Below are 13,037 nucleotides of genomic sequence, written 5' to 3'. Positions count from 1 at the left end.
TGTTCATCAGCTATAATACCCAGGAATTTATGTTTATCAATTGTTTCAATTGGTACCTCTGGCTCAGTATCCACTTGTCTTGATTTGCAATTTAGCATAAACTCCATTAGAATTGTCTTTTCCTTGTTTAATGCCAATTTATTTTTAGTCATGTATTCTGTGATGAGGCTAGTGTTCTTCATATTATTTTGCACTGCTAGCTGTTTTGTAGGGCCCAGCTTAAGAAGGAGGTGTCGTCAGCATAATTCACAAGGTCTGTAGTTTTTGGAATTATTATATCATTGATGTACACAATGAACAGAAAAGGCCCAATAATACTTCCCTGTGGGACTCCACAGTTAAGAATTTTATAAGATGATTTTACTGTTTGTATGAATCCCCCGGTTTTATGATACAACTTAACACATTGTCTTCTGTCAGCAAGGTATGATCTTAATAAATCTAATGCCACTCCTCTGACCCCATAAATTTCTAACATATGTAGAAGAATGGAGTGATTTACAGTATCAAAGGCCTTAGATAGGTCTAGAAACGTGCCAATAACTTTGTTTCCATCATCAAGTTTATTCAATACTGCTTGAATAAATATGGCTATGGCTGTTATTGTAGACTTCCCTTCCTGAAACCGTGTTGAGAACTTTTTAATATATTGTACTTAGAGAAAAATGATTCCATTTGATCAAGAAATAGCCTTTCCAACAACTTACTAAGTTCTGATGTCAATGAAATAGGTCTATAATTTTGTACATCAGTAGTTTTTCCCTTTTTATGCACTGGTCTTATTTCAGTGACTTTTAACAAATCAGGAAATGACCCCTGTCTGAAAGAGCTGTTTATTACATGTTGCAGTGGCTTTATTAACTCACTACTGCATTCTTTCAGAAATTTGGCTGAGATGTCATCCCAGCCACTGGATGTACTTGCTTTTAGGTTGGAAATGGTTCTCAGGATTTCCTGTTCTGTAACACACCTCAGGAAGAATGAATTACTGACATTACTGGGATTTAGCACCTGTGGTGGGTTGATCACATCCTCCTTACTCATCTTACTACATTGATCTATGAATCTCTCACAAACTTCTTTTGGGTCTCTAACCAATTTTTCATTGCCCCTTATTATTATATTGTTACACAATGCTTTGTCATTCCCTCCACTTTCCTTCTTTACTATATTCCACACTGTTTTGCTAACATTACAGGACTGACTCATCTGTTCTGCATACTTCTGAGCCTTTAATGTCTTAAGTGCTTCCCTATAGGTTTTTCTACAGGCTTTGTATTTAGACTGAAAGTAATGCAGTTTGGTGTCTTTAAAAAGAATATATAGACCATTCATGTCATTCTTTAATTTCATCACTTTAGGGGGGAGTTTAAGATTCCTAGAACTGTCAGTTTTCTTTAGTATTTTGACCCTTGGGCATACTTGATTTAGACAGTGGGTTAATGTTGTATAAAATATTTCCCACTTTTCACTAATGTCTTCTGTTGCATATAGGCCTACCTGATACCAGTTTATGTGTGCCAGTTTTTCCTTTAATGCATGATAGTCAAGCTTTCTTTTATAAGTAAATTGTTCCTTTTGAGATACTATTTCTTTGTCAGTGTGAAGCTCTAGGACTAATGCACTATGATCTGAAATGTGGTTCTCAACAGTTCCAACTTTATGGTCCTCCTTACTTAAGTTTGTAATAACATGATCAATACATGTCTGAAAGTCAACTGTAATTCTTGTTGGTGTTGAATTCATGAGGTTGTAATTATAGGACTGTAATAATCAGTTTATCTAAGGTAACTTACACTATTAGTTAAGGAGTCAATGTTCACATCCCCTACTATTATAGTCTGTTTTTTATGAGGTGAAAGTTTCTCAATAAGTTACTCTAAATGGCAAAAGAATTCTTCCATGTTACTGTTAGGGGATCTATACAGGCTAGCTATTATTAAACTGCTATATCTGAGCTTTATTCTTATGGCAGCTATTTCAAAGACCATCTCACATGCAAGTTTATCTATCCAATCAATTTTTTCGCGCTGGACATTAGTTTTGACATAAATACCAGCACCACCACCTTAGGAAGACTGAACATGCAAATAGAGGACTAAATGCAGAGTTGCCAAAACTAGAAGATAATGATTTTCAAGGATTTTAAATGTCAGTTAAGTCTTATAAACAAAGATTTTTTTTAGTTTGCCTTGGTAGTCTGATAATAAAAATGTTAAAAATGTTATTTAAAAAACTTCCTAAATATTAGGTTGTCTTATAGTCTGTAGCAACTTATAGTCCATAAAATATGGTATGTATATATGAAGGTAAGTCAATTATTATCTGCAAAGTAGTTATAAAATTTTATTGTAATCAAATAGGAAACTTACAAGAACATAATTTTTCGACATAGTCTCCTTGTGTTTCAACGCACTAGGTCCATTGGTGTACAAGCTTCCATATGCCCTCATAAAAGAAGGTTCTTGGTTGAGCTGTGAGCCAGGAATACACTGCTTCTTTCAGTGTTTTGTCAGAGGCAAATCAACGGCCCCTTAATGCTTGTTTGAGTGGACCAAACAAGTGATAGTCAAAAGGGGCAAGATCGGGAGTATATGGATGATGATCAAGTACCTCAAATTTGAATATCACCGTGGACTGCTGTTGTTAGCCCAAGTAATAACGTTCAAAACATCACATGTCAGTTGTGAAGGTCACTCAAGTGGAACACGGGCTTTTTTGATTACATAGTGCTGTATCCACCATTAGCAAGGTTTACAGAATCTGTGGAGTAATAGCTCATTTTTGTTGGTTGAGTCATCTGCAGATTTACTTTGCCTGTCGTATACCTTTCCACAATACACATACAAAACTGTTCCTTTGAAAACAGTAGTTGCTTCGAGTTGTAGGTTCACTGTTTTGACCACACACGTCACAGCCATTATAGTGGTGATACTTTAATCTTCCTCAAGCCCAGCAACTGCCTTTCTGCCCTCATGATCACTGCATCTGCATCTACATAATACTCTGCAAGCCACCTAGCGGTGTGTGGTGAAGGGTACTTTCGGTACACTAGCTGATCCCTCCAACCTTGTTCCACTCGCTGGGTGGGATTATTTCCTGTTCATAATAACACATTAGTACTTGCAGCCTTTGCCTTCAAAAGCTTAATGTAATATTGCAATTAATGTCTTGACACTGTTTAGCAATTCATCACACAATGAAAATAACATTGTTAACATTTTTTTCTTTTTGTTTTCTTTATATGAGCTCATGTAATTAATTTCCAAAAATAACTACTGAATTTCAACTGTGAATGCCGAATTTTTTCCTCTTAGGTGCTTCATAAATGCTCTGCACTTTGAATATAGTTTTGGATGAAATGTACTGGTACTTATATCAAGTATGCTTAGAATGCATTACAGATGAAGATGTTACAAGTAAGAATGAAACTGAAACGTAGGCATGTTTGCAATGGAGTGGCCAGTTACACAATGCTCTTTCATATCTTTACAGAATTTGTACACTAATTTCAAGTTACTTTAATTATGTGAGACTTTTTTTTTTTTTTTTTTTTCAGTTGGACTTTCCGGGTGTTACAATCTCTTCTGTGGATGTTGTGTCCAAAGGGGCACCAAGAAATGAATTTGCTACATTTTGGCAAAAGAGTGACATTGATCTGTACAGAGGTCTTGACTTCACACCTCGAGGATCAGTATTTGCCCGTGTCACTCATTTGCAGCATGCTCCATTTAAATATATCATAGAGGTGGGTTATTATGTTTAGATCTGTTTTTTATGTATTAAATGGTTCAAATGGCTCTGAGCACTATGTGACTTAACATCTGTGGTCATCAGTCCCCTAGAACCTAGAACTACTTAAACCTAACTAACCTAAGGACATCACACACATCCATGCCCAAGGCAGGATTCGAACCTGCAACCGCAGCAGTCGCGCAGTTCCAGACTGAAGCGCCTATAACCGCTCAGCCACCGTGGGCGGCTTTTATGTATTATAATTTCAAAAATATTAGTTGCTTGTTGCAATTAAAAGCATGAATGTGCTTTTGCACAGTTGTTAGTTAGATGATAATTTTGTTGTAGGGAGATTTATTTCCTTTAAGATTTTTTAGTTACCTATTTAGGTGGTGTTCTCTTCAGTCCTTATCACAAGCTAAAATGTATTATAAGGTTAAAGGCATTTTGGGGCCTTATGGCTAAAATAATTCATTAAAACAATAAGTGCTTGACCACTATTAAATACTGTTTGGTGCATGATCAGTTTCAAGATTTTATGTTACAGCTTTAAACTAGTGTTTAAAATGAAGAAGTGCAGCTGAATGTGCTTTTTCTTACCAAATGTAGTGGTATATCAAACTTCTTTGCTTTGTTGTCTTGAGCACAAGATCTTAAGATTGTTCACAACAACTTAAAACCTGTGTGCATTCGCATTGACATATAGCTCTTTGCAACCTGTCATCCATTGTGGCATGGTGGTTATAGTCACTGGCTGACACTGTCCAGGTCACCAGTTGAATTCCCAACACTTGCAAGTATCAATAAAAGTGTCTGATCCATGGAAGGTTGTGGGACTTAGAATATTGTAATTTGCTAGAACCTTGCTTGTATCTATAAATAGGAGCACTCTCTGTTGAGACAGGCTGTTTGGCTCCATCTGTACATTAGTGTGTGCTCAGTAAACATGCTTTCTGTGTGAAGTGTTGATTATTATCAGAGACCCTTTGCTAATAACTGGTACTTCATTTTGTAGTCCATCTGATATACCTTAGTTAATATGTTTGGTATCTGGAACGTAGAGATCACCTTGGCTCCAAAAAGGCTGAACAAATGCTTGTTAGACTGGCCGGTTTGTTCACTGTTCAATCTCGTAAGTTACGCTTTTTGAGGTCTAGCTTAGCTGGAGTATGAAATATACACAATCATATTGGGAATGTGCAAGTATTATGGCATGGCACAAGATATGAAAACTTATTAAGAGTCAGCAGCAGTGAAGTTTCATGAACATGTAGAATCTCCTCTCAGATGGAAGAATATATATGAATAGGTATATTCATAATAAAAATATAACAGTATGTCTGGCATGAAATATGGTTTGACAGCCATGATGTAACACAACATGATGCAACACAACATGACACCTCACAAGGAAGATTGTAATGTTGGCCATTAAACATCCCCCTTGAGGGTGACATAGCACAGTCCATAAAATGTGCTGGGAAATACACACATTGTCCTGATCATGTAGTATGTCCTTGAAAATGTCTACAGCAAAGCTGGTTGAAGCCATGGTATATCCTTTGGCGGTACTTACTGGAAAACATGAGCAGGTTTGACACAGTTGATAGAGATGGTAGAGTGATTGCCATTTGCTATGATGTCCAGAGTGTGAGCTTTTCATTGTGGGACTCTTGTGTGGACCTATGTTCAATGGTTAAAATGGGGGTTTCACCCCATCTTTACAGATGTTTCTAGGTCATAATGTATGTAGCTGGGAGGCCTTCTACATTGTGAAGCTTGACAAGGGTGGATCAGTGAAATCTGTTACCTCAACTGATGAATGAAATCACAATAGTTGTGGTCAGAAAGCTGGAAGGACTGTGTGTCTACAAACTCTCCTGGAAGCTGCAGTGCCTTGCCATAAATTGATGAGGAATCCAAGTCTGGCTTTTAAGTACTCCTTAGACCAAGTGAAATCACTGGTGGAGCTATGATCTGATTTGTTTCATGATACATGTGTATGGCCTTTCAAAAACTGTGGCAGTGTTCTATCGTACCATCAGTCAATGGATGGTAGCCTGGGGTATTGTGGTGAACAGTGCTGCAAAATTGGTTGAGCTGAGCAAACATGTCTGATTCAAAATGGTGTTCATAATCTGTGGTGATGTGTAGTGGACAATCAAATTGAGAAATCCAGCTTGAAATCAAATGAGAAGAGAAGGTTTTCGCAGAGATGTTATCAACTGGCAGTTCTTCCAGGCAGCAAATGTAGTGATCAGTCGTAATTAGAACATAACACTGACCATTTGATGGAGGAAATGGTCCTATGACATCGATTTGAACTTGGGCAGAATGCATAATTGTGTCAGTGAAGTTCCCCACTGGCATGTACACTTTGCTCCATTTACACTTGGCACATATAAAAGTCCATTCTTGCCAGTCTTTTGAATTCTAGGCCAAACAAATAACTGCAAGTCTAGGTGAAATGTTACTCTGATGCCAGTATGACAGAACTTATGCAAACTGCAAGCATGGAGAAGGTTTCCTAGTTGAGATGTGACAGTAAAATTTAACGTCTGCACCAGGAATATTGACTAATCATAATTCCCAGCTTGATGTATCTGTGAGGAGGTTCTGCAGTTCTTGGTCAGTCTCTTGTGCCTTGGCAAGTTGAGTGAAATTGATGGCACTTTAGATGCTGTTGACACAAGAAAGACTATCAGTTAGTATCTTGCCAATTCCTGAAATCTACATCTACACCTATACCTTGAAAAACCAACCATGAGGCGCATGGCAGAGGGTGCATCCCTTTGTACCAGTTATTAGGATTTCTTCCTATTCCATTTGTATATGGAGTGCGAGAAGAATGATTGTTTGAATTGCTCTGTGTGTCTGCAGTAATTATTCTAATCTTATCTTCATGATCCCTATGTGAGTGATATGTAGGGGGTTGTAGTATATTCCTAGAGTAATCATTTATAGCTGGTTCTTGAAACTTTGTTAATGCACTTTCCCACGATAGTTTACATCTATCTTCAAGAGTCTTCCAGTTCAGTTCCTTCAGTATCTCTGTGATACTCTCCCATGGACTGAATAAACATATGACCATTTATGCTACCCTTCTCTGTATACATTCAACATCCCCTGTAAGGCCTATCTGGTACGGGTTCCAAACACTTGAGTAATATTCTAGAACCAGTTGCATGAATGATTTGTAGATTAATTGCACATCCCTAGTATTCTACCAAGAAACCTAAGTCTACCACCTGCTTTACCCATGACTGAACCTGTGTGATCTTCCCATCTCATATCCCTACAAAGTGTTACACTGAGGTATTTGTATGAGTTGGCTGATTCCAACAGTGACTCATAGATATTATAATCATAAGATAGTATGTTTTTTGTGTGTTATGAACCGCAAAATTGTACATCTCTGAATATTTAAAGCAGGTTTCCAATCTCTGAACCACTTTGAAATCTTATCAAGTTCTGACTGAATACTTATGTAGCTTCTTTCAGATAGTACTTCATTATAGATGACTGCATCATCTGAAAAAACCTGATTTCAATATTAATGTTGTCTGCAAGGTAATTAATATGCAACACAAACAGAAAGGGTGCCAAAACACTTCCCTGGGGCACACCCAAAATTAGTTTTACATCTTACAAGGACTGCCCAACCAAGATAACATATTGCATCCTCCAAATCCAAAAGTCCTTAATCCAGTCACAAATTTAACTTGATACTCCATATGATTGTGCTTTTGACAATAAGTGTAGGTATGGTGCTGAGTCAAATGCTTTTTGGAAATAAAGTAAAACAGCATCTAACTGATTGCCTTGATCCAAAGCTTTCAGTATGTCAAGTGGGAAAAGTGCGAGTTGGGTTTCATGTGCTCGAAGTGTTTGAAATACCTGCTGGTCAGCATTAAGGGGGTCATTCTGTTCGAGATACCTCATTATGTTTGACCTCAGAATAAGCTGAGATTCTACAACAAAGTGATGTAGAGGATATTGGGCAGTAGGTTTGTGAGTAATTTCTACTACCCTTATTGTAGGCAGGTGTGACCTGTGCCTTTTTCCAAGAACTTGGCACAGTTTTTTGTTTGAGGGATCTATGATAGATTATTGTTACAAGAGAGGCTAACTCAGCCAAAAATTCGTTATGAAATCTGACAGGGATTCCATCAGGGCCTGGAGCTTTGTTCAATTTTAATGATTTCAGCTGTTTCTCAACACTATTGACACAAATAGTTATTTCATTTGTCTCTTCAGTGGTACAAGGATTAAATTGGAGTTATTATCTGGGTTTCCCTTTGAAAAGGAACTTTTGAAAGTGGAGTTAAGCATTTGAGCTTTTGCTTTGGTGCACTCAGTTTCATTTCTTTTCTCATTCATTAGGGACTGGACACTAACTTTGGTGCCACTAACAGGTTTTACATTACACCAGAATTTCTTTGGGTTGTGTGAAAGATAACTTGACAATATCCTGCTGTGGTAGTCATTGAAGGCATCACACATTGCTCTCTTGACAGGCAAACACTTTTCATTCAGCATGTCTCGATCTATAGCCCCACTGTTTGTTTTACACATATTACACTGGAATCTCTTATTCTTTACATGTTTATTTACAATGACTGTATACCATGGATGTTCCTTCCCATTGTGAATTTTTCTAGTGGGTACATATCTATCCAGTGCATTGTCAACCATTCTTTTAAACTTGAGCCAGAGCTCCTCTACATGCTCTTGCCCTGTACTGGAAGTTTCAAGTTCCTCATTGAGATATGACACAACTAATTTTTTATTTAGTTTACTGGACAATATATCTTTCTGCTTGTTTTAGTTTTTCTTTAGTACTTTGATAATCATTTTTGCTACAACTGTGTCATGGTCACCGATACCAGTTTTGATATGGACATCCTCAAAGAGGATCCAATATACTTCCATCATGAGTGTGGCTCCTATCTGTTCTAGATAGTTTTCAGAAAAGGCATTTAGGGAAGTTCTACAGGATGTCTTATCACATCCATCTTTAACAAAACTATAATTTTCCCAATTAATTGTTGGATGATTTTAGCCTCCACTGATGATTAAGTATGACTGGGGAACTTACGTACAAGTGAACTGAGGTTTCCTCTGAAGTTTTTGGTTACATCAGGAGATGAGTCTGGTGGGTGATAGAAGGATCCAATTATCGTTTAATGCCCACCTCTGATACTGAGTCTTGCCCAAATAATCTCACATGCAGTTGCAATTTCTACCTTGGAGGATTTGAGTATCATGTTTACTGCAACAAGTGTCTTGATCACACAATTTTTTTACACTTCCCTTTTACCAGTTTTGGCTACTGCCATCTTCAGATCATAAAATATGCTGATGTAGTCTCAACATCAAACTAAACATGTAGGTACGTAGTAAGTAAAATTTGTGTGATCAAGACGGACCTGTAAAATAAAGTGTCAAAAATATGATCACAGATTCATTTTCAGACTTTATGTCTTCAACTGATATGCAACAAATACATCAACACCATTTCTCATTTGCCTATTCTTTTGATGTTGTGTTGTTGTGGTCTTCAGTCCTGAGACTGGTTTGATGCAGCTCTCCATGCTACCCTATCCTGTGCAAGTTTCTTCATCTCCCAGTACCTACTGCAACCTACATCCTTCTGAATCTGCTTAGTGTATTCATCTCTTGGTCTCCCTCTACGATTTTTACCCTCCACTCTGCCCTCCAATGCTAAATTTGTGATCCCTTGATGCCTCAGAACATGTCCTACCAACCGGTCCCTTCTTCTCGTCAAGTTGTGCCACAAACTCCTCTTCTCCCCAATTCTATTCAATACCTCCTCATTAGTTATGTGATCTACCCATCTAATCTTCAGCATTCTTCTGTAGCACCACATTTCGAAAGATTCTTTTCTCTTCCTGTCCAAACTATTTATCGTCCATGTTTCACTTCCATACATGGCTACACTCCATACAAATACTTTCAGAAATGACTTCCTGACACTTAAATCTATACTCGATGTTAACAAATGTCTCTTCTTCAGAAATGCTTCCTTGCCATTGCCAGTCTACATTTTATATCCTCTCTACTTCGACCATCATCAGTTACTTTGCTCCCCAAATAGCAAAACTCCTTTACTACATGAAGTGTCTCATTTCCTAATCTAATTCCCTCAGCATCACCTGACTTAATTTGACTACACTCCATTATCCTCGTTTTGCTTTTGTTGATGTTCATCTTATATCTTCCTTTCAAGACAATGTCCATTCTGTTCAACTGCTCTTCAAAGTCCTTTGCTGTCTCTGACAGAATTACAATGTCATCGGCGAACCTCAAAGTTTTTATTTCTTCTCCATGGATTTTAATACCTACTCCGAATTTTTCTTTTGTTTCCTTTACTGCTTGCTCAATATACAGATTCAATAACATGGGGGAGAGGCTACAACCCTGTCTCACTCCCTTCCCAACCACTGCTTCCCTTTCATGTCCCTCGACTCTTATAACTGCCATCTGGTTTCTGTACAAATTGTAAATAGCCTTTCGCTCCCTGTATTTTACCCCTGCCACCTTTAGAATTTGGAAGAGAGTGTTCTAGTCAACATTATCAAAAGCTTTCTCTACGTCCACAAATGCTAGAAACATAGGTTTGCCTTTCCTTAATCTTTCTTCTAAGATAAGTCGTAAGGTCAGTATTGCCTCACGTGTTCCAATATTTCTACGGAATCCAATCTGATCTTCCCCAAGGTCCACTTCTACCAGTTTTTCCATTCGTCTGTACAGAATTCACATTAGTACTTTGCAGCTGTGACTTATTAAACTGATAGTTCGGTAATTTTCACATCTGTCAACACCTGCTTTCTTTGGGATTGGAATTGTTATATTCTTCTTGAAGTCTGAGGGTACTTCGCCTGTCTCATACATCTTCCTCACCAGATGGTAGAGTTTTGTCAGGACTCTCTCCCAAGGCCGTCAGTAGTTCTAATGGAATGTTTTCTACTCCCGGGGCCTTGTTTTGGCTCAGGTCTTTCAATGCTCTGTCAAACTCTTCACGCAGTATCGCATCTCCCATTTCATCTTCATCTACATTCTCTTCCATTTCTATAATATTGTCCTCAAGTACATCACCCTTGTCTAGACCCTCTATATACTCCTTCCATCTTTCTGTTTTCCCTTCTTTGGTTAGAACTGGGTTTTCATCTGAGCTCTTGATATTCATACAAGTGGTTCTCTTTTCTTCAAATGTATCTTTAATTTTCCTGTAGGCAGTATCTTTCTTACCCCTAGTGAGATAAGCCTCTACATCCTTACATTTGTCCTCTAGCCATCCCTGCTTAGCCATTTTGCACTTCCTGTCGATCTCATCTTTGAGACGTTTGTATTCGTTTTTGCCTGCTTCATTTACTGCATTTTTATATTTTCTCCTTTCATCAACTAAATTCAATATTTCTTCTGTTACCCAAGGATTTCTATTAGCCCTCGTCTTTTTACCTACTTGATCCTCTGCTACCTTCTCTACTTCATCCCTCAGAGCTACCCATTCTTCTTCTACTGTACTTCTTTCCCCCACTGCTGTCAATTGTTCCCTTATGCTCTCCCTGAAACTCTGTACAACCTCTGGTTTAGTCAGCTTATCCAGGTCCCATCTCCTTAAATTCCCACCTTTTTGCAGTTTCTTCAGTTTTAATCTGCAGTTCATAACGAGTAGATTGTAGTCAGAGTCCACATCTGCCCCTTGAAATGTCTTACAATTTAAAACCTAGTTCCTAAATCTCTGTCTTACCATTATATAATCTATCTGATACCTTTTAGTATCTCCGGGATTCTTTCATGTATACAACCTTCTTTTATGATTCTTGAACCAAGTGTTAGCTATGATTAAGTTATGCTCTGTGCAAAATTCTAACAGACGACTTCCTCTTTCATTTCTTAGCCCCAATCCATATTCACCTACTATGTTTCCTTCTCTCCCTTTTCCTACTGACGAATTCCAGTCACCCATGACTATTAAATTTTCGTCTCCCTTCACTATCTGAATAATTTCTTTTATCTCATCATACATTTCATCAATTTCTTTATCATCTGCAGAGCTAGTTGGCATATAATCTTGTACTACTGTAGTAGGCATGGGCTTCATGTCTATCTTGGCCACAATAATGCGTTCACTATGTTGTTTGTAGTAGCTTACCCGCACACCTATTTTTTCATATATTATTATACTTACTCCTGCATTACCTCTATTTGATTGTGTATTTATAACCCTGTATTCACCTGACCAAAAGTCTTGTTCCTCCTGCCACCGAACTTCACTAATTCCCACTATATCTATCTTTAACCTATCCATTTCCCTTTTTAAATTTTCTAACCTACCTGCTCGATTAAGGGATCTGACATTCCACTCTCTGATCCGTAGAACGCCAGTTTTCTTTCTCCTGATAACACCGTCCTCTTGAGTAGTCTCCACCTGGAGATCCAAATGGGGGACTATTTTACCTACAGAATATTTTACCCAAGAGGACGCCATCATAATTTAACCATACAGTAAAGCTGCATGCCCTCGGGAAAAATTACGGCTTTAGTTTCCCCTTGCTTTCAGCCGTTCGCAGTACCAACACAGCAAGGCTGTTTTGGTTAATGTTACAAGGCCAGATCAGTCAATCATCCAGACTGTTGCCCCTGCAACTACTGAGAAGGCTGCTGCCCCTCTTCAGGAACCACACATTTGTCTGGCCTCTCAACAGGTACCCCTCCATTGTGGTTGCACCTACGGTATGGCCATCTGTATCGCTGAGGCACGCAAGCCTCCCCACCAACGGCAAGGTCCATGGTTCATGGGGGTGGATTCTTTCGATATACACTTGAAATTTTCCCCTAAAATTTCACTGCTATCAATTTCAGGTACACGTCTGGCATTTGTGCTAAACTGAGTGATGAATACCAGCTGCTTAAGTTGGAGAGGCAAGCAATAGTTATTGTTTTGCTGGATGCATAAGTGAGTGATTTATGAGCTGTGAAAACAGCAAACTCTCTAGCTTTCAGTTTTTGGCAAAAGTACCTGATAGCCTTGTAGAGAGTGAGAAGTTCTCTGTCGTATGCTGCCCACTTTGGCTGTAGTAGAGACAGCTTGTGTGAGTAAAAATCCTGTGGCTGCCATGTGCCATCATGGAGTTGCTGTAATGCTGCATTGATAGCTATTTGGCTCACATCCACAACTAGTGAATGGGGTGCATCAAATTAAGAGTGAGCAAAGGGTGCTGTGTCCACTATTCTTCACTTTGTCATGCTGAAGACACAGTTCATGGCAGCTGTCC

General features: G+C 38.4%; 1 protein-coding gene across 2 annotated transcripts in view; it reads left to right on the top strand.

Annotated features, from left to right (window-relative positions):
• LOC124595183 (phenoloxidase 1-like) overlaps nucleotides 1-13,037 on the top strand; it is a 263,543-nt gene that overhangs the window by 213,290 nt on the left and 37,216 nt on the right. For both annotated transcript variants that reach the window (XM_047133801.1, XM_047133800.1), the window contains exon 11: nucleotides 3,560-3,748. In XM_047133801.1, coding sequence (XP_046989757.1) covers nucleotides 3,560-3,748 — 189 coding nt within the window. The remainder of the gene's footprint in view (nucleotides 1-3,559; nucleotides 3,749-13,037) is intronic.

The sequence above is a fragment of the Schistocerca americana genome, chromosome 2 (assembly GCF_021461395.2).
Source record: "Schistocerca americana isolate TAMUIC-IGC-003095 chromosome 2, iqSchAmer2.1, whole genome shotgun sequence".
In the NCBI taxonomy this organism is placed as follows: domain Eukaryota; kingdom Metazoa; phylum Arthropoda; class Insecta; order Orthoptera; family Acrididae; genus Schistocerca; species Schistocerca americana.
Note: the sequence above shows the minus strand (reverse complement) of the source record. Positions and strands in the feature narration are given on the sequence as shown.